Source organism: Pelophylax lessonae, assembly GCF_965119305.1.
Source record: "Pelophylax lessonae genome assembly, chromosome: 1".
NCBI lineage: Eukaryota > Metazoa > Chordata > Amphibia > Anura > Ranidae > Pelophylax > Pelophylax lessonae.
In genome coordinates, this window is record NC_138768.1 from 811,083,035 (window position 1) to 811,103,880 (window position 20,846).

The 20,846-nt window shown below is 46.0% G+C and overlaps 1 protein-coding gene across 1 annotated transcript in view; it reads right to left on the bottom strand.

Moving 5' to 3' along the window:
- NSD2 (nuclear receptor binding SET domain protein 2) overlaps window positions 1–20,846 on the bottom strand; it is a 162,061-nt gene that overhangs the window by 80,636 nt on the left and 60,579 nt on the right. The window contains exon 5 of the mRNA XM_082252839.1: window positions 2,402–2,845. Coding sequence (XP_082108965.1) covers window positions 2,402–2,845 — 444 coding nt within the window. The remainder of the gene's footprint in view (window positions 1–2,401; window positions 2,846–20,846) is intronic.

Genomic DNA, 20,846 nt, shown 5'->3' on the forward strand with positions numbered 1-20,846 from the left:
AGATCTACCAGAAATCTACTGCTTGTCTAACTTCTTGCTTGAGACGACAACACTATTAGCTACTCAACCCCTCCCCAACTTCAGGACAACAGGTTTCAGATCAAAACGAGAAAACACATTTTCTATACTTTTATAAGGACACAGGCTGCATTTAAAACCTTTCCCCACTTCCCCTAACAAGCATGCAGATATAAATTCTTACATTTTTTAAACATTTCTTATATCATCATCTTGTTTGAGCAGGGCACTGGTGATGTATCCCTAGCCTCACAGATGCATCCTGGGAAGGCTACATCATCAGTGCCTTCACCCCCAGATGTGCATGGTTACACATTCCAGAAGACCGACCCTAACTTCCTGGACATGAAGGGAATTCTCTATAAGCAGCTTTCGTAGATTGTCATTACTAAACATTATAAAAGGTGCCTTTGTTGTTATTTTTAAGATAAGCATGAAGTTACTCTTTAACGACTTCCAAAACGTCTTCACTGGAGTTAGGCTTCGATATTAAATTCTCATTTTTTCCTCCACTTTCAGCAACTGATTTAATCACCAAGTATGTCGTTTATCTTTAATTCTTGGTTACATTTCAGTTAAAACTGGTGCCATGATTGTTGCCCCAAGTTTCCTTCTTCAGGGTGTCTTTTCATTCTCCTGCAGAACCCTCTAAAGTCAGCCTTGCATGCAGAGACTACAGCTGTGTCACTTTATAAAGTGTGCAGCAAAAGATCACCTTATACAGTGGTCATCAATAGAAATACAGTCCCACAGTCCAGGGTGGCAAGGCACTCCATTGCTACAAATAAAAATTACAAAATCCCTGCGCATAGGTTTTAGTAACAAAGGACAGCAGCCAGAATATATTGCAAGTAACAATTACAAAGAGCCAAACTCCTTCCGCCGCATTTCGTCCTATCAGGGCCCCTGATGTCCAAAAGGACGAAATGTGTCGGGAGGAGTTTGGGTATGCGACATTCCTACACAGGTGGGCCGCGGCCATTTTGTCAGTTGGAAACTACCCAATTTTTACACTCTACTTTAACACTGCTCAATTGTGAGTTAAACTGACGTAATTTTAAATACCCAGGTTTTTTTTTTGATATATAACACCATTAGCGGTCCCTGTTCTAATTTTGGCACGTCTAAATCTGTGGAGAGATACTCTTAGAAGGGGACAACAGGATTGGAACCACATGTGTACAATCTATGCTGAACAGGAGTATTGCTGCTGTTTGTTTGGGCTTTTTACACCACCTATGATCTAGTGGCGCACTCCCAGGGGTAAGAGGCGTAGTTTGCTGTGGTGTTTGGTGGAGGGCTATTGCCATTGCACACCTAGGTGCTCCTTGGGAACTGTGGACTTTTTAATGGACTTTTATTAGCACTGCATTTTCTTTCATACTCCCTTGCTACATCCCCTCCCTCCAAGCAACAGAATGAAAGGAGACTGCCCTGTCCACTTAACACTTCACTGGGAGAACTGGAAGTTCAGGGAAGTAGCACATTAAGTTGTAATCTGGAAGTGCTGGGGTAAGAATTTTAACAAATAGTTTACTAGGTAATGGTATTTTATTGTGTTCAAGGGGTTTAATGCTACTTGTAATCATTGTAAAACCTAACATCTGACCTCCTTATAAAATTAAATTGAGAATTAAAGTGGAAGTTCAGCGTAAACTAAAATTTCTAAATCTACTGGCAGCCACAATCGAAAACTAACCTATCTATACCTGTAAACCAAAAATTGCTATACATATTTTCTGAAGCCGATCTGGTGTGGTTTCCACCAGGGGATGCTGTGTGGAGGAGACAGACCACAAGGAAATGCCTGGGAAGTGATGTCAACCATAGAGTTACCAGGCGGCTTCCGTTGTCAGCCGCCTACACAGAGAAGTCACCACTGCCAGCTCAGCGTGGGACTGGACCAGAGCAGCTCCAGAAAAGGTATGTAGAGCTAGATAGGTTAGTCTTAGATTGTAGATACCAATAGAATTAGCGATATTAGTTTTAGACTAAACTTCTACTTTAGGCGTACCGTTCAGGGGGAGAAGAAAAAAAGAGAAATAAAAGATCAATCTGTGGAGGGAAAACTTTTCTTTCTAGGAGATGTGGGTAAAATAAACTAAATACAACCCTCATTTCTCTCAAGGACTGGAAAGCAGAGATATGCACAAAAGAATTCCTAAATCTGACGGCACCAAGCCAACGTTATCACACTCTGGGGGATATGTGGATTCTCTGTGGGAGAGTATAGAGAATTGCGAGGAATCCTGCCTCTGGAGACATGGAAGCTGACAAGGCTACTAAAATTTGAAATATCGCTTTTAGTGGAGAAAGCCTTTATACAAAAAAAAAAAAAAAAAAGTAATACATTCTGTTAACAACGCTAGCATTTAAGACAAACCTCATCTTTGTGCTTCTGGCAGAAAACCAGGAACTGAGTAGCAGCATCTCCCTTTTTGCCTCTTGCGTTATGTGCTCCTGACTTCCTCTTCTGGATGGGTGAGGACATGGCTCCTTTAGCATCTGAGCTTTCAGTAGTGGTTTTCCAATCAGGATCAGTCTCTTGAGAGCTGGCAGAGGAATTCCTTGACACTCTTCTCCTTTTGCTAGGCACTCCATCATCTCTCCTAGGGCTTTCAGAAGGTTCATCAGACTCATCATCCTTGTAAGACTCTACAGGAACAGCCTTCCCAGCAACTTTAGGATTTAGATGGGGACGGTCTTTAATATAAATGAAGGTAAACTTATCTTTCCTTCCCTCAACAGTCATCTGCGTGGCTTCTTTCACTTGTTGCAAACCTATGTCCCACTGTGTTTTCAATTTGCCAGTTATGGGTTTCAAAAGCTGTACAATAAGATCAGAAAAAAAGTAAAGTTAAAAACAAACCTCAGTGTTAGAAGTTCTACAGCTGTTGTAATCAAATCAGTGCTTGATATGAAAACAGGGAGAACATACACTTTTCAGGCTTTTAAGCCAGAAATTTCATAACCCCCCCCCACCCCCCCATCAGATTTTTATTTTATGTGTCTTCTTACTGGAAGAGTATTGCATCAAATCCTGTACAGGACATGTCTACCTCCTGTTTAGACACTCTAGTAAAAACAGCAGATTTATCTATATCTATCTGTCACTTATCCATACTTGACAAGGCTTAGAGCTTTTGATCTAGGTAGACCCAATATTCAGAAATGGTCCCAGAATTTTCAGGTGGACAACATAACATTTAAAAAACTGCAGGGATACCAAAGGGTTTGTAAAGTCATAAGTATAGTGAGACATGCAATATGAGATCATGAATCAAGCAGATTTACCAATTCAAGGTTATGACCCACAGACAGGACTCAACCTTAGTTGTCTAAAGTGTGGAGAAAAAAAGGCCACGTTAGCCCACGATTTTTGGTATGGTCACTTAGATGCTTAGCACTTCAAAAATTGAACTAACATCTGTGGTTGTAGAATTCCAGAGGACCAAATTATTATTTTTAGCAGCTAATGGGAGACTGTGCCAACGGGATAGTCAGAAAAATTAATACAGAATGGGTCTAACAGTAGCTAGAAAGTGCATACAAAGAGAATGGCTTAACCCATTGCCCCCAACATTGGAAAGAGTACAGAAGGAACTTAAGAACTTGCTTTACTAGAAAATCTATCAATTAAAATAGGTGATGGAGGGAGTGAAAGTCAATGAAAATGAATCAAAGAGATAGATATATCCAACGAGAGAGAGATCGCAAAAGAGCGCAAGAGAAACCCTCTACAGCCCAGGAAAGAGCTATGTTCTTACCTAATTGAGTGTATACAAGATGAAAAACTGGAATATGAGGGGTGACCGTATAATATCCTCTCTCCGCACTCTCTCTGCACCGGAGCACACGGAGACGATCCAGATCTCAGCGGGGCACCTAGTTTGTATGTTCCTGAAGCCAACAGCTGTCAAAAGGTTTCAGATATGAAAAACACAACTGGTTATCCATATCCACCCAGGTTCTAGATTGGGTAAAAAGGAGACCCAAGTAACTCTGACCAAAGAGCTTCTGCTGTATATAGGATGTCCAAAATAAGGGGATATTATTTATACCAGATTAACTTCAATATAGGAAAAGAGGAAAAGGAGCCTGCGATCATCTTCCCTTCAATAGACTGTCCTACAGTCGTTCCAGTGCCCGCATGTCCCGACGCAGGAACTTAGAAGTAAAATAGATGGGGCAAATTGCCATCAAATTTGCTGCCCTCTGCCAGAAAGTTGTCAATGGTAAGAAGTTTACCTTGCAACATGACAATGAGACAAAGCACACAGCAAAAATGACCACAGTGGTTGAAGTAGAAAAAAAGGTGAATGTCCTTGCATGACAGTCAGAGCCCCCATTGAAAATTTGTGGGATGACTTGAAGACTGCAGTCCACAAAAACGGTCACCATCAAATTTAACTGAGCTTGAGCAGTTCTGCAAAGATGAGTGGGCAAATATTGCAGTTAATAGAGACATAACCCAACAGACAAAGCGGTTGTATGCTCTTGGAAAAAAAAAAAAAAAACCCTGCAGGACAAGGGCATAATGAGCTAGTATGCATCGCATACTAGCTCATTATGAAATACTTCCCTTAGAATGAAGCCCCGACATGGTCGCCTGGACAACGCTGAGGGTGCTGGCATGTTCCCTCGGAGTCTCTTCCTGGTTTGGCGGCTCCTGCGCTGCATGCGCGCAGGAGTTTCACTTTCTGGCAAGGAGCTCTGAAGGTCCGCCGGACCTTCAGAGCGCATGCGCCGCTGACGTCAGAGGCTGCATGCAGGTTGAATATCTCCTAAACCATGCAGGTTTAGGAGATATTAATTGTACCTACAGGTAAGCCTTATTATAGGCTTACATGTAGGTAAAAGTCAAACAGCGGAGTATTCTACCGCTTTAAGGCTGTAATTAAAGCAAAAGGTGGTCAACAAAATACTGATATAAGAGGGTGATCCTTTTTCCAACTCCGTGATACTCTTTGGGTTTGCGTTGGGGTTAGATCTTTCACTTGGATGTTATAAGTTGCACTAGTAAACAAAAATGGTGTCTATTTCAGAACGCTAAGCAACAAAATTGGGATTTTTGACTCACCGTAAAATCCATTTCTCTGGTGTTCATTGACAGACAGCTCCTGATCTTAACAATTGGGTTATACTGCCCCCTACAGGAGTAGGACAAGGCAGAAAAAGAATCTGGCTACGCCTTTGGGGCAGTCCCAGGAGGTATACTCTCTCTCTCCCTGCTATAGGAACTCAGTTTTGTTACAAAAAGTGTCAGAAGAATTACAACTCCACAGAGGGGTGGGTGCTGTGTTTGTCAATGAAAATCAGGGAAATAGATTTTACGGCAAGCCAAAAATCCCATTCTCTCTTTCATTCATTGACCGACACAGCCCCTGATCTTCTTAACCACTGGGACGTCCCAAAACATGAGGAGTGGGAACAGCAAAAAAATTCCCAAGGCCAACTATAGCCAACCAGGTGAACAGGAGCTCACCTGAAAAAACAATACACCCCCTCATAGGGGACCAGAATCTCTTAACAGCAGCGTGCAAAAACTGTGCAGCCACTTTATAGAACCTTGTGAAAAAGTGTGCACTGACGACCAGGCCACCTTCCAAACCTGCGACACCGATGATGGTAAAACCCAGGAGGCACTGAGCACCCGAGTAGAATGCGCCTTGACAGGGAAAGGAGGGACCTGACCCTGGATGGAATAGACCTGAACCACTGTCTGTCTGATCCATCTGGAAATGGTCGAAGAGGAAACAGGCAACCCTTTCCAAGGCCCATCCATGAGCATAAATCGTGAGTGACTTCCTAAAAGACTCCGTAGCTGCCAGGTACACCCTAATTGCCCAGACCACATCCAAGGCATGCAAAGCAATTTTCTTCGGATGTGTTGGCCTGGGACACAGAGAATACAATGTCTTCATTCAAATGAAAGTCAGATAACCCGAAGAAGGAACGACGGACCTGGGCGAAAAACCACCTAATCACTGTGAACCATCAGAAAGGTGGACACCTTACTCGCAGAGGTAAAAGCCAACAAAAAGGCCACCTTCTGGGACAGCGTGAGCAGGGGAATCTCCCGAAGGATTCTCAAAAAGAGGCTTCTGGAGGACTGAGCACCAAATCGAGGTCCCAAGGCAGCAACGGGGACCGCACTGGAGGTGTCAAGTGCCTAACTCCCTGAAGAAAAGTATGCACCAGGGAGTATGTGGCCAAAGACCATTGAAAACAGACCGCTAAGGTCGACACCTGACCCTTGATAGAATTCAAGGCCAATTTCTGCTCAACGCCCCATTGAAGGAAGGTCAAGATGCGAGCCAACGAACAAGTGCGAGGATGAACCCCAAGAGACTCACACCATGCAATGTACGTCTTCCATGTACTACGGTGGATCTTCCTAGTAGGTTTCCTAGATTATAACAGCGTTGGAAACCCAGACTCACTACTGTAAAGCAGGACAGAAGATTGGTCCTTGGGACAGCAGATCCTCCTTGAGAGGAAGCTTCCAAGAAATGTCGGAGATCCGCCGCACCAGATTGGTGTACGAAGTCCGTCTGGTCCTCTCCAGCCATCTCAGACAATCTCTCTCTGTCAAGACGTATTTATGACCATACCTTTTCTCTTTTTTACACTGTTTCATGTGGTTTTGTTACTGTAAAAACATGTTATGTCAACCATTCCTTGTAATAAAAACAAATTTTGAATGACAAGTCCTGGTTTCTGCCTCAAAAATCCCACCCCTAGGGGAATTTCCTTTGTTCTACATTTCATAGAGGGATGATGGCAGCATCCAGGATAAAGCACTGAACCCGAATAACCTTTTTGGTGTACGAAGTCCGGTGCCACTAAGATGACTGGAATTCATTCGGTCTCAATCCTGCATAGAAGTCTTGGCAGAAGCTTGAAAGGAGGGAAAGCGAAAATTAGACGATACTGACACAAGGTGGCTACCAGTGTACCCTGTGGCATCCGCCAGAGGATCCTGTGACCATGCCACAAATCTCTGCACCGTTCCGTTTGAGCCTGGAAGCCAACAGGTCCACCTCGGAGATGCCCCAACGAAGACACAACTGCTGGAACACCTCCGGGTGAAGGGACCATTCCCTTGGTCCAACGGCCGCCAGCTGAGGTAATCCACCTTGCCAGTGGAACGAACTGTTCTACCCATTTTAGAATGCTGGCTACCTCAAGAGTTGCCAGGACACTTCTTGCCCCCCCCCCCCCCCCGACTGACATAAGGCCGTGACTTTGATTAAATACGCACTGGACATCCCTGAAGAGGATCGGTCCAATGTTCCAGGCAAGGTCTGATTGCTCGGAATTCCAAGACATTAAATCAGTAGTCTAGACTCTTCTAGTGTCCAGATCCCTGAGCCAAATATTTGCCAAGGACCCCTCCCCAACCGGACAGGTTGGCATCCATGGTGACCACTGTCCAATACAAGATGAGGAACCAGAGACTGCAGATTCTTGTCCCAATTTGCCAGAATCTCCCTTGCAGATACCTCGTATGGAACTGGGCAAACAAAACAGCCAAAAAAAAAAAGGTAGACACCATCAGGCCCAGCACCCACATGCAAGTCAGGAGGGATGACCATCTGCTGGACAGCAGAAGACATGATTGCAGCCTGTGGTTTCTGGAGTTTGTCCAAAGGAAGGAGCATTCTGGCTAAGGCTGAGTCCAGAGTCAAAACCCAGATAGTCCAGCTTGTAGACGGACCCCAGAGCAGACTGCGGAAAATTCAGAAATGAACCAAACTCCCTCAAGCTCGTATGGGGATTTCCAGGTTTTCCATCAGAGCAGTAAGAGACTCTGCTCACAGAAGGATGACGTCCAAGTAGCCCAGTACGGCGATCCCCCATTGGCGTAACAATGCAAGCACCAGGGTCAACACTTTCGTGAAGACACGGGGAGCAGAGACAAGTCCAAAAGGTAATGTCACAAACTGATAATGCTCCTCTCCCATGGCAAAGCAGAAGAAGCGCTGGAGACCGACACATTGGAATGTGAAGATAAGCGTCCCTGATGTCGAAGGCAAGAAAATCCCCGATGCAGGGAAGCCACTGTTCGAACAGACTCCATTCTTAACTTCTGAACAAGCAGTTCCAGCACCCTGAGGTCCAGAATTGGATGCACCTGCCTTCCTTCACGGGGACTAAACAGGTTGGAGTAAAGCCCCTGAAAACATTTTGAAGTCGGAACCATTACCAGTAAGGAAAAGGTCTTGCAGGTGGGGAGATGTGCACTAACAGGCTCCATGAGTCACCAGGGGGACCCAACAAAGTGTAAAACACTGCTAAGGGAAAACACCCACCGCTCTAGCAGCACCACCCGGTTGCCAGTCACAGAGCACCAAACAATCCTCCGCAGAGAGGGAGAAGACCCCCAGACTCCCCACCCCGCAGAAACCAAGCACTGTGGCCCATGTCCACCCCAAAACCCTCCAGGAGGAGAGCTACTTACCAGGAACCAGGCAGACACCACTCCAGACAGAACCCCTCACCAAAGGAATGGGGGGCTCTTGGGCAGGAGGAACACTGCGACTCGGGCTGAGACCTGGTCGTATGAGATCTCGCAGGCCAGCCCCCGCCCGGGGGGCTATGTCTGGGGTAACCACTGCATCTAGATTATTCGGCCCATCGCCCAGTCCAGCAGTTGATTGTAGATCTTGCAGGAACCAACCAGGAGAAAAATTCTATCTAAAAAGAGAAAACTGCCAGGACCAGAGATCCCAGCAAGGAACTAGGTCCTTACCCCTGACTAGGCAGAAAAAAAGTACCTATAGCAGAGAGGGAGCATACCCCCTGGGACTGCCCATAGGCATAGCCAGACTTTTCTGCCTAGTGTCCTACTCCTGTAGGGGGCAGTATAACCCAATGTTTAAGATCAGGAGCTGTGTCCGTCAATGAGCGAAAGAGAAATCCCATTTTCTTTCGTTCATTGACTGACGGCTCCTGATCTTTATAACCCTTGGTACGTCTCAAAGCAGTGTTAACATGAGGGGTGGGAACAGAAAAAATAAAAATAAAAAATCCCCAGGCTAAACAGAAGCTCAACCTAGAACTAGAGCCCAACTGGGGAGGAAAAAAAAAACCCTCAAAGAGGATCAAGTCCTCTAAACCGCAGCCTGTAAAACCATGTGGCCAAAAGCAGAATCCACTTTATAGAATTTTGTAAAGTGTACACAGACGACCAGGTGGCCGTTTTGGAAGCCTGCGTCACTGACGCCCGATGACGGAAAGTCCAGGAGGCAACAGAGCACCTGAGTAGAGTGCGCCTTGATAGGGAAAGGAGGAACCCGACGCTTGGAGGAACCCGAATCATCGTTTGTCTGATCCACTGGGAAATGGTCGCAGCGGAATCAGGCAACCCTTTCCGAGGTCAATTAGTGAGTGACTTCCAAAAAGACTCTGTAGCTGCCAGGTACACACCAATTGCCCGAACCAGAGCCAAAACAATTTCCTTAGGATGTTTCGGCCTCGGACACAGGGAAGACAACACAATGTCTTCATTCAAATGAAATTAAGAGACAACCTTTGGAACGAACGACAGGCGGGGGGGGGGGGTGGGGGGTTTGGGGAACCACCTTATCTCTATAAATCACAAAAAGTGAACGACAGGATAACGCCACCAATTCCAACACCCTGCGCGCAGAGGTGATAGCCACCAAAAATGCCACCTTCTGCGACAGCGTAAGCAAGGGAGTCTCCAGAAGATTCTCAAAAAACAGGCTTCTGGAGGACCGAAAGCACCAAATTGAGATCTCAAGAGGGCAAAGGGGACCGCACTAGAAGTAGATTTCCTAGCTTTGGAATCACCGACTCCGACGAACGCTGGGTGCTGATGGATAGAGGTTTAACAGCCAAGCTGTCAATGCAAACGACTAAAGCACGATGGAAGATTTGTCCTTGGGACAGCAGATTCTACCGGAGAGGAAGCTTCCAAGGAACAACGGCGACCAGCCACAGCAGATAGGCGTGCCAAGCCCGGCGAGGCCAGTCCGGGGCCACCAAGACAACCGGAATCCTTTCTGCCTCGATCCTGTGTAGAAGTCTTGGAAGAAGCTTGAGAGGAGGGAAGGTGTAAATCAGACGATACTGACCCCATGGGGCCACCAGTGCGTCTGTGGTGTCCGCGAGAGGATCTCTTGACTGAGCCACAAACCTCTGCCCCTTTCTGTTGAGCCGAGACGCCAACAAATCCACTTCAGGGATGCCCCACCGGAGACGAACAAAACAAATGGGATTTTAAAAGGGAGGTGATTTTCTTTACCCACGGTAGCTCAGCGAGCAACCTGAAAGATATTACTCCTGAAACAGGCCATCAGGTGAGGTTGCAACATCCACTTCGTAAAACAGAAATGTGTGGACAGAAAAGCAATTTAGCAAGCCTTGCAAATTAGGAAAACAGTTGCTCGATGTCAAAAAGTCCAAGAAACATTAACCCACCTAGTACAGTGCACCTTTATAAGGATGGGACCTAATCCTTGACACCATTAGATGGTTTAGGCAGGCCATCACCTGTGCTCGAGATGGTGGAAGGTGAATCCGGTACACCCTTACAAGGTCCGTATACGATAACAAAAAGGTAACGAGTCTTCCTAAAGAAGCAGTAGCTGCGAGACATTCCCACAGCTCGGTCCAAATCCAGTTAATGGTGGAAAACTTTGTTTTAGTGAAAGTCAGATAGGTGCAAAATAATAGCTTCTGCCTTTCTCCCCAACCAAGACTATCTTAGGCAAGAAGAAATTCGTGAACCTGAATACCAACCCTGTTCCTATGCAAAAGCAGAAAAGGTTCCTTGGATGATAGGGGCACCAGTTCCGATACTCTTTAGCAGTTATGGTGACAAGACATTTAAAAGTGTGGGTGAGAGTATAAGTGTAATGTCTCCAACAGTTTCAAAGTAGTTTCTGAAGTGCTGAGATAATCAGATTAAGGTCCAGGTCCTTCAGTCACAGGGGGGAAGGAAAATGGGAGACCCCTGTACAAAAATCTTGAGTGCGAGGCCAAAGGTTTCTAAATGAAGATCAAAATAGAAGGGCAGAAACCTGACCTTTGAAACTGCAAACAGCCAAACGCTGGCCCAGACACTGTAGAAAAGGCGTATTTGTCCCAGAGAGAAAACTGAGGGCAGAAGCCCCCAAGATTTACACTTAGTGAAGTCTTTCATGGCCAATGATACACCTTGTGGACAATAGACTTCCAAGCTTTTAGCATTTTGAGAATCACTAATTCAGAGATCCAAGTCATTCATACTGCTTAAAGTATGGGTTTCCTTTTTTTTTTTTGCTTCATCTTAATCTCTACGATCTGCTAGTACCTACAAATCTTTCCTTCCCTCTGAGAAATGGACAGTTTCTGTTAAAATGGAGTTCATTACCTGTGGGAGGGTCTACAGACTCTCTTCAAGTGTCATAGCGACAACGGGAGTCTAGACCCGCCCCCTTCCTTCTCCTTTCTGTGAGTGATGTTGGCCCTGGGCTCTATTCTCGTTCCTGAAACTTAACACAAAACACAGTGCTGTTCTCCTCCCTGCCCCCCCCCCCCCCCCTCCAGGCAGAACGATCTCAGATCACACAAACACACAAACCAGCAATAGTAGTAGCAGCCTTTAGAAGTCACTTTATTAAGTTCTACACTTCTGGTAAAGTTATATTGGAAAGCATATACATTTTAAAATAAAATACAACTGTTTATTAGATATTTCACTTTAGCGTTAAGAGGGCAGGGAGTTCTTAGTTTTCCTCTCCCCTGCAGCACTGCTATGTACTGAAAAGGTGTGCTCTCTATATCTTACATTGTTTTGTGAATCAACATGTACATATCTTCCATGTCAATGTCACAGAAAACGGGCTGGGGTTTAGAGAACATTGCCTTTATTGGCTCAGAGCATCACTGAGCATGTTAGCTGACACTTCCTCCCCTTCACAATGCTGACAACCCCATCTCCCTCCTCCATCCCCTATGCTTGCAGGGCTGGAGGAGAAGCCGACAAAGACATTGTTGACAGATGCCGAGTGATGGCCGGAGGAAAGCTACACAGGGGAGAAGGTACAAACTGGAGGCAAAGTGCACCTGGGAACAAGACCAGTAAAGCTACTGCAGGTGAGGAGACTACCCAGCTTGTCAAGTTGCCCGTTTCTGGGTTTTGATGGAGGCAGGTGAAGAGTGTGCTCGCTCTAGCTGGCAGCGTGCCTGTTCACCAAGCATGGTCACATGTCCAAGAGAGGGAGGGGCTGAAAGAGGGAGTGTATTTCTGGAGATGTTTCCACCCCCCTCTAAACTTTCAAACAGAGAAAGACCCGTTACAGGCTCCTTCTTGACAGTTCAAATGCCTTTACCTCACAAATAAAAAGCCTGATGAAAAATAAAGACATTAAAGCAAAGAGGGTAGCACGTACTGCTTATTTTTGTGTTCCCATACTTCTTTAAGCCCACGAAGGATCCTCCAGGAGCCTTACCAGGTCATGTAACATATCCACTTGGAAAAGCACAGAGCAGAAAAAGGATCACATGGCTCATTATCTCAATCCTGCAAAGCTCACAAAAAATAAATTAGGGTGTACTGACTTCAGACGTATTGCCTCCACTGATTAACTAGAATTTCTGTACCTGAAATCAAACCTGTACAACATTTAACATTTTTTTTTTTTTTTTAACCTAGAGACCAGTTGATCCACATCCATCTTTCATCTGTGACAGGTCCCGAAACACCCCTAGGTGCTTGGAACTTTTCCCTTGCCAGCTGTGGATGCCTGGAAATTGTCTATGCCTAGGGTGTACTTAGCAGACAAGACTAAAAATGTGAAGTTCTTCCCAGGACAATACTCAATCTACCGCTATTGCAGCTGCAAAATTTTTGGTTTCTCAGTGATGGACGATTTACGTTGCATCCAGATAGCAAGGCTGAATCCATATCAGATGACCCTCCAAGATGGTCCAACCCTGCAGAGACCGCAATATTGCCCGAAGCTCAAGTAAGCTGATTAGGAGAAAAGACTACAGCAATCAAGTCCACTGCGCTGACAAGGTGCCCAGGACTCTTCCCTAGCCTGGCTTCCATTGTTAAAGCATCCAGATAAAAGGACTTACCTGGGCTTATACAGAGCTGGATTCCTCAACCAGCAAACCAGGGACAAATTGGTCTGTTACCCCTGAGGAATAAACACTCTAGCCTGCACTAAGTCAAACACCCATCAAAACTGCTGTAATGTCTGGGCAGTCAAAGCCACTTAGTCTGAGAGCACATACTGAGTAGTGTTTGGAAATCAGCTCTCACACCCAGTTGTCTGAGATGCAAGCAGGCAGTGTGGATTTAGGTTAAACACTCCACCACGCTTTGGAAAGTGAAAGTGCACGCCTTCATGAACAGGAAGACAGACCTTGGGGGAGCACTGGGAATCAAGCTTGGGGGTTTGATACCGATGGTGCAGGAATAGAAAAACGTAAAGATTTTTTTTTTTTTTTCCGGGTGGGGGTGGGGGGGGGGGGGGCTTCTTCCTCTGAGGCAGATATGTACTCTTGCCACCAGTTGCTTCGTTGATAAATGGCTTTCAAAAGACCTTTTGAATGCCCATCACAATTGTAGCTGAAAGTTCCCACCATAGGACCCAAACGCTTCATGACCACCAATGACAAAACAAGGTGAAGACTAGGGTCTACCAGTGAGAAGCTCTAGAACGGGCAGTTGGGTGCTTAAAGCGGAGTTCCAGCCTCACACACTCACCTGTCCCAACGGTCCAGCGATGCGGCCGCCGAAGCCTCACTCTTCTCCCTATCTGCTCTGCGGCACCGGCATCACTGGTGTGGGCACCCGGCTGTGACAGTTTGCGGCTTTGCAGCCGGGTACGCACTGCGCATGCGCGAGTTGCGCTACATGGCGTGATTGGCCGGCGATCTTCTGGGACCTCTGACATGTCCAAGAAGATTGCAGGGAGGGAGGGGGAGAGGAGAACTTCCGCTGAGGGCGCCGCAGCGCAACGAGCGGAAGTGGGAGCGGGTACCTGTCAAAACTAGGTACCCGCTCCCCCCCCCCCCCCCAAAAAAATGACATGCCAAATGTGGCATGTCAGGGGGGTTAGGACCACCTAAAGCGGAAGTTCCACTTTTGGGTGGAACTCCGCTTTAAAAAGAGGTGCGTGGTGGTCGTTTTAAAAGCAGGGCACCACTGGATCCACAGTGGGGGACATAGCACTTTTATTTTTTACAAAGTCCTCTTCAAACAAGCTTGGAAACAAAGCAGAAGGGTTTGAGTTAAAAACAGAAAAGCAGCAAGTAATGGATTGCTTTTATTTCACTTTTAAAATTCTTATCGATGGCAGATAGGATTAAACAAAACTAACTAGCAGATAGTGCAAGTTGAAAGGCTGGTAGATAGAGTAAGTATCCAATTCTAACACATTCAGGAGATGTAAAACTATTAAATATTATTTAGTAGGAAATGCGTTTAAACCGGAGAAAAAATTCTTTAAATTAGACACTTGGTTGTCAGGCATGCGCCCAATAGGCAATTTGCTGTCGTAATTGTAGTGTACGCCACCATATAATTAACAAAAAAACTAATTTATTAGAGGTTATATTCATTGCCTTAAGGAGTTAAGTGCAGGACATTATTCTACTGCATGCTGAGCGCTAATGATATTCTTACAATGGAAAGATCCTCAGGATGTTAAAAGCACATATATTTGGAAGTATTTAATATCTACGGAGACTGGTGTGGGGGGCCTCTCACTTCATTGCTCATATTCAGAACATCCATAATCGTGATAGGATGGTAAAAGTTTCAAGTCTAAAATCAAATAAAACTGAGTCTCGTGGAGGCAATAGAGACCAGTTTTTATTGCAGCATTAACATAATGGTCAGAAGCAACAGGCCCAGTCAGTTTGAAAAATAGGAATAAACCCAGGAGCATGTCCCTTCATATAAATCCCACTCTCATATTACCACCCTCACTTTTTTGCTTCTCCTAACCTCTGGAGACAAATCCCCCAAACCCTGGGCCTCCATCATTTACCTGTACTCAACACACCCACTACCCTGCGCCCTCTGGCTGCAGCCGGAATCAGCACAATCTAGTTTCCATCTCTCTTCTTCCCAAGACCAGACTCCCTTTCTCTTGCGCCCTTTGGAAAACCCGCTCTGTCAAACTCGCCTCTCTCCATGACATTTTTATCGCCAACTCATTTAATCTACTTGCCATCACCGAAACCTGGCTTCATGAATCTGACACTTTGTCTCCTGCTGCCCTATCCCAAGGTAGTCCAAGGACTCACTCCCCCAGACCCAATGGACGCAAGGGAGGGGGTGTTGGGATCCTTCTAGCTCCACATAGCACATTTCAAGTACTTCACCCACCTCCCTCTCTTTCACTCTCCTCATTTGAGGCACACTGCATTCGTCTTTTCTCCCGTTTTGCTAGGATAGCTGTGATCTACCACCCACCTGGACCCGTACCGACCTTTGACGACTTCTCTGCCTGGTTACCCCACTTTCTCTCTTCCGAAATCCCCACAATCATTCTCGGCAACTTCAACATACCTTTTAATACCAACACCCCTGCCACTTCCAAAATTCTCAGTCTAACCTCCTCCTTTGACCTGAAGCAATGGATAATACATGCTTCTACTCACTCTGAAGGCAAAATCTTTGACCTTGTTTTCTCCCAACTATGCACTCCACACAACCTTTCAAACAATTTCCCTCTCTCTGATCACTACCTTATTAGTTTCACTCTCTCCCTCTCCTCCACCTCCTCTCCCTCCAGCTACCTTACAGTTACCCGCAGAAACCTACGCCATCTCAACCCTTCTCTTCTCTGCTACCGACCACCTCCATGATAAAAATCGCACCCCTGTCCTGCACCAACCTAGCCACTTCTGTCTATACAACGCTTCACTCTTAGCCTCCCTGGACACACTGGCCCCCCTCACCACACACTGAATCAGGCCCCGACCCCTTCAACCTTGGCAAACCGATAACACTAGAAGTCTGAAAAAGCATAGCCGTGCTCTTGAGCGCCTATGGCGTAAGACTAAGTCTTAGAAAGATTTCAACCAATAAAAAACTGCCCTCTAAAAATACAATTCCAATCTCCACACTGCCAAGCAGACCTATTTTATCACTCTCATTGTCGTCCCGCCCCCGGCAACTCTTCACTACCTTTAATTCTCTACTCCGTCCTCCACCCACTGATTCACTCACTGCCCAGGAGATTGCCAACCACTTCAAAGAAAAGATTGATACAATCCGTAGGGAGATCATTGCTGTTCAGATACCTTCCATGCTTTTCGCTTCATGCCCACATGTGCGATCACTACTTCCCTCATTCAACCCCACCACAATAGACGAGGCTGCAAAACTACTTGCTAATGTCCACTTAGCCACCTGCCCCCTGGATCCTGTTCCCTCGCAAATGTTACGTTCACCCTCTGGCCCCATTCTACGCTCTCTAACCCCCATCTTCAATCTCTCCCTCTCTTCTAGCATCTTCCCCAACTCTCTAAAACATGCACTAGTCAGCCCCATACTTAAAAAGCCCTCACGGAACCCAAACGAACTTAACCTACGCCCGATTTCCTTGCTCCCCTTTTTGTCCAAACTCCTTGAACATCTGGTCTACAACCGACTACGCAACCACCTTGCCGAGAATAGCCTCTTTGATCCCCTTCAGTCTGGATTTCGGCCTCAACACTCCACTGAAACTGCTCTCCTAAAACTGACAAACGATCTACTAACGGCCAAAACCAATGGACACTATTCTGTACTCCTCCGCCTAAACCTTTCTGCTGCCTTTGTTACTGTTGACCATCCCATCCTCAAAAAACTCCATCCCTTTGGTCTCCGTGACTGTACCTCTTCACTGGTTATCTTCCTACTTATCCAACCGCACCTTTAGCGTTATGTACAATTCTACCTCCTCCTCTCCTCTTCCCTTCCCTTCTCTGTTGGGGTCCCCCAAGGCTCTGTTCTTGGACCCCTCCTATTTTCAAACTACACCTCCTCTCTGGGTCGGCTGATAGCCTCCCATGGCTTCCAATACCATCTCTACGCTGACGATACCCAAATCTATTTATCCACCCCTCAGCTCTCTCCCTCAGTCTCCGCACATATCACTAATTTACTATCTGATATATCGGCCTGGATGTCACATCACTTTCTCAAACTCAATCCATCCAAAACCGAGCTAATAATTTTTCCTCTACCACGTGCCCATTCCCCTGATCGCTCTGTCAATATTGATGGAATTATTATCAGCCCATCCCCGCATGTCAAGGTCGTAGGTGTTGTCCTGGACGCTGAAATCTCCTTCAAGTCCCACTTCCAATCGCTGTCCCAATCTTGCCGCCTTAACCTCCGCAACATCTCCAAAATATGCCCCTTTCTAACCAAAGACACAACAAAGCTCTTAGTTTACTCCCTGGTCATCTCGCGCCTCGACTACTGCAATTCCCTTCTCATTGGCTTACCTCTACACAGGCTATCCCCCTTCAATCCATCATGAATGCTGCCGCCAGACTCATCCATCTTACCAAGTGCTCAGTATCCGCCGCTCCTCTGTCAAGCCCTTCACTGGCTTCTGCTCACCCAACGAATCAAATTCAATATACTAACAACATCTTACAAAGCCATCCACAGCTTAGCCCCCCAAGTAAATCACTAGCCTAGTCTCAAAATACCAACCTAATCGCTTTCTTCGTTCCTCTCAAAACCTCCTGCTCTCTAGCTCCCTTGTCACCTCCTCCCATGCTCGCCTCCAGGACTTTACCAGAGCCTCTCCAATTCTATGGAACTCCTTACCCTTATCTGTCCGATTATCTCCTACTCTATTAGCTTTTAGGCGATCTCTAAACACCCACCTCTTCAGAGAAGCCCATCCTACCCACACCTAACAACGCTACCTCCATTTTCTCCATCTGCCCACCCCCCTCAGTTACTGTCTTTTGTTTCACTTGACCCTCCCTTCTAGATTGTAAGCTCTAACTAGCAGGGCCCTCTGATACCTCCTGTATTGAATTGTACTGTAACTGTATTGTCTTCCCCCCACATTGTAAAGCGCTGCGCAAACTGTTGGCGCTATATAAATCCTGTATAATAATAATAATAAAAAAGGTAGACTTTGCAGCGGTGCTATCAATTTGTCTTTGAAAAAGAGAGTATTTTACATGTGCAACAGTTCTAAAAGGTCAGGCAGTTTTTAAAGGTTTCAAACACTTTTTGAAATGTAGTAAAAGAGTTGTATGTGCGAGTGCTCTTAAAGGATTGTAATTCCTCAGAACCACACATAAAACTGAAGCAACTCAGAAACAGACAATCACCGCAGCTGATGGCTCAGAGGTCATTGGCAGATAATCTGTGAGAGCACCTGGCATCTCCGGTCAGAGTCAGCAAACAATTGGATGATTTGGGCCATAAAGTCTTGAATGATTGTAGTAAAAACCTCATTCAAGAGTGCGGAGGAATTGGCCACACCCAACAGAGCAAAGGAACAACAGGATACCAGATTGCAGACATCAGCTGCATCAGTAGACTTACTGCAAGCAGCCCCAGAATAGTTAAGTAGAGTGTGGGCTGGTGGCACATAGCAAAGAGGTACTTCATCGGGTGAGTTTAGAATCAGACATGTCGCAACCATGTGGTGGTTAAAGCTCAAGGTACGAGACAAGGCCTCAGGTACTTCCCAAACTCAGAGCTGTAGCAGGTGAGGGTCAGATGACAAAGGAGGTGACAAAATTCATTGTAGGTGAGAGCACGGTAAAGATCATAGCTTTTCTTGGCTCTTTGCAAAGCAGGAGCTGCAGTGCAGGGATGCTTCCCTAACTTTATGGTGCGAAAGAGCACAAAGCAGGCTCAACACTCCTAACCAGTAGGTAACCAAACCTGGGAGTTTCTAAAGGCACCCAGGGACCTATGTAATTGGGGTCCAAAGCAAGTCTTCAGACAAGGGGCAAGCACTGTTCCAAGGTCAGCAGCTCTGGACCTGGAAAGCCATTTTTTAAAAGTTTGTTACCCAACACTTCATTTTTGTGATATGTGCCTGTAGTACCATGGACTTGTATGAGAAAGTGTCCTGTCCTCTTTGTATTACATCCTTTATGTGAAATACCTGGTTTTCTAGCTAGTCCCCTTGCTTTTCTATTACACTGACCATACTAAGCAGGAGAGCACAGCTTGGTCAGTTCTCGCTATGCTGGGAACTCTACACTTTTCCAATGTTTGACTTGTAAAATTCATTTCTTTGATGTTCACTGACAGCTCCATATTTTTCTTAACCATTGGGTTATACTGCCCCCTATAGCAATAGGACAATAGGCAGGAAAAAGCTTGACTACGCTTATGGGCAGTCCCAGGGGGTATACACCCAGTCTCAGCTATGGGAACTCTGTGTTACAAGCAGTGTCAGAAGAAAGCCAACTCCACAGAGGTGGTGGGTGCTGTGTCCAACAACATAAGAAAAAACAAATTTTACGGCAGTCAAAATTCCCATTTTCTCTTTCGTTCATTGACAGACAGCTCCTGATTCTTCTTAACCATTGGGATGTCCCAAAACAGTGTTAAACATGAGGGGTGTGAAAAAAAAAAAATAAAATAAAAAAAATTCCCATGGCTAACCATAGCCAACCAAGTAAAATAGAGCTCACCTAAAACAAACAATACACCCTCAAGGGAACCAGGTCTTCTAAGCAGCAGCCAGCAAAACCTTGCAGCCAAAAGCATCCGCAGATGCCAACACATCCACTTTAAAATATTGTTAAGGTGTGCACCAATGACCAGGTGGCCACCTTGCAAACCTGCATCACTGATGCTTGATGACGGAAGCCCAGGAGACACGAAGGATCCTAGTAGAGCGCTCCTTGAGAGGGAAAGAAGGAACCTGAACCCTGGTGCAATAGGCCTGAACTACCATCTGTCTGATTCATCTTGAAATGGTCGCAGAAAAAGCAGACAACCCTTTGTGAAGTCCTTCCATGAGCACAAATAGAGAGAGTCTGACTTCCTAAAAGACTCCGTAGCTGCCAGGTACATCGTAATTGCACAGACCAAATCCAAGGCATGCAAGGCAATTTCCTTCGGATGTTTTGCCTGGGACACAGGGAAGGCAGAACAATGTCTTCATTCAAATGACAGTCAGACCACCTTAAGAAGGAAATGACGGACAGGGGCGAAGCACCACCTTTTCCTTATGAATCACCAATAGGGTGAATGACAGGATAAGCCCGCCAGTTCCGACACAGTGCGCGCAGAGGTGATAGCCACCAAAAAAAGCCCACCTTTTGCGGCAGCGCAAGGAAACCTCCCAAATATTTTCAAAGGGAGGCTGCTGTGGAGCAGAAAGCACCACATTAAGATCCCAGGGCGGCAACGAGCCCGCACTGAAGGAAACAAAAGTAGGACAACCCTGAAGAAGGGTACACACCAGGGAGTGTGAGGCCAAAGGTCACTGGAAAAAGACAGCCAAAAACCGATAATTGGCCCGTGATGGTACTCAAGGCCAATTTCTGTTCAATCCCCTATTGAAAGAAGGTTAAGGTCTGATCCTACGAGAAGGAGCAAGGATGAACCCCAAGAGACACACCACGCAATGTACGTCTTTCACGTACGACGGTAGATCTTCCTAGAAGTAGATTTCCAATCTTTCAACAGCGTAGGAATCACTAACTCAGACAAACGACCATCCTTTTGCACCTGGCGTTCAAAAGCCAAGCCATCAAAGCCAGCGATTGTAAAGCACGATGGAAGATCTGTCCCTGGGACAGCAGATCCTCCCCGAGAGGAAGTAACCAAGCAACCAGCCATACCCACTCAGAATACCAATACGGGCGAGGTC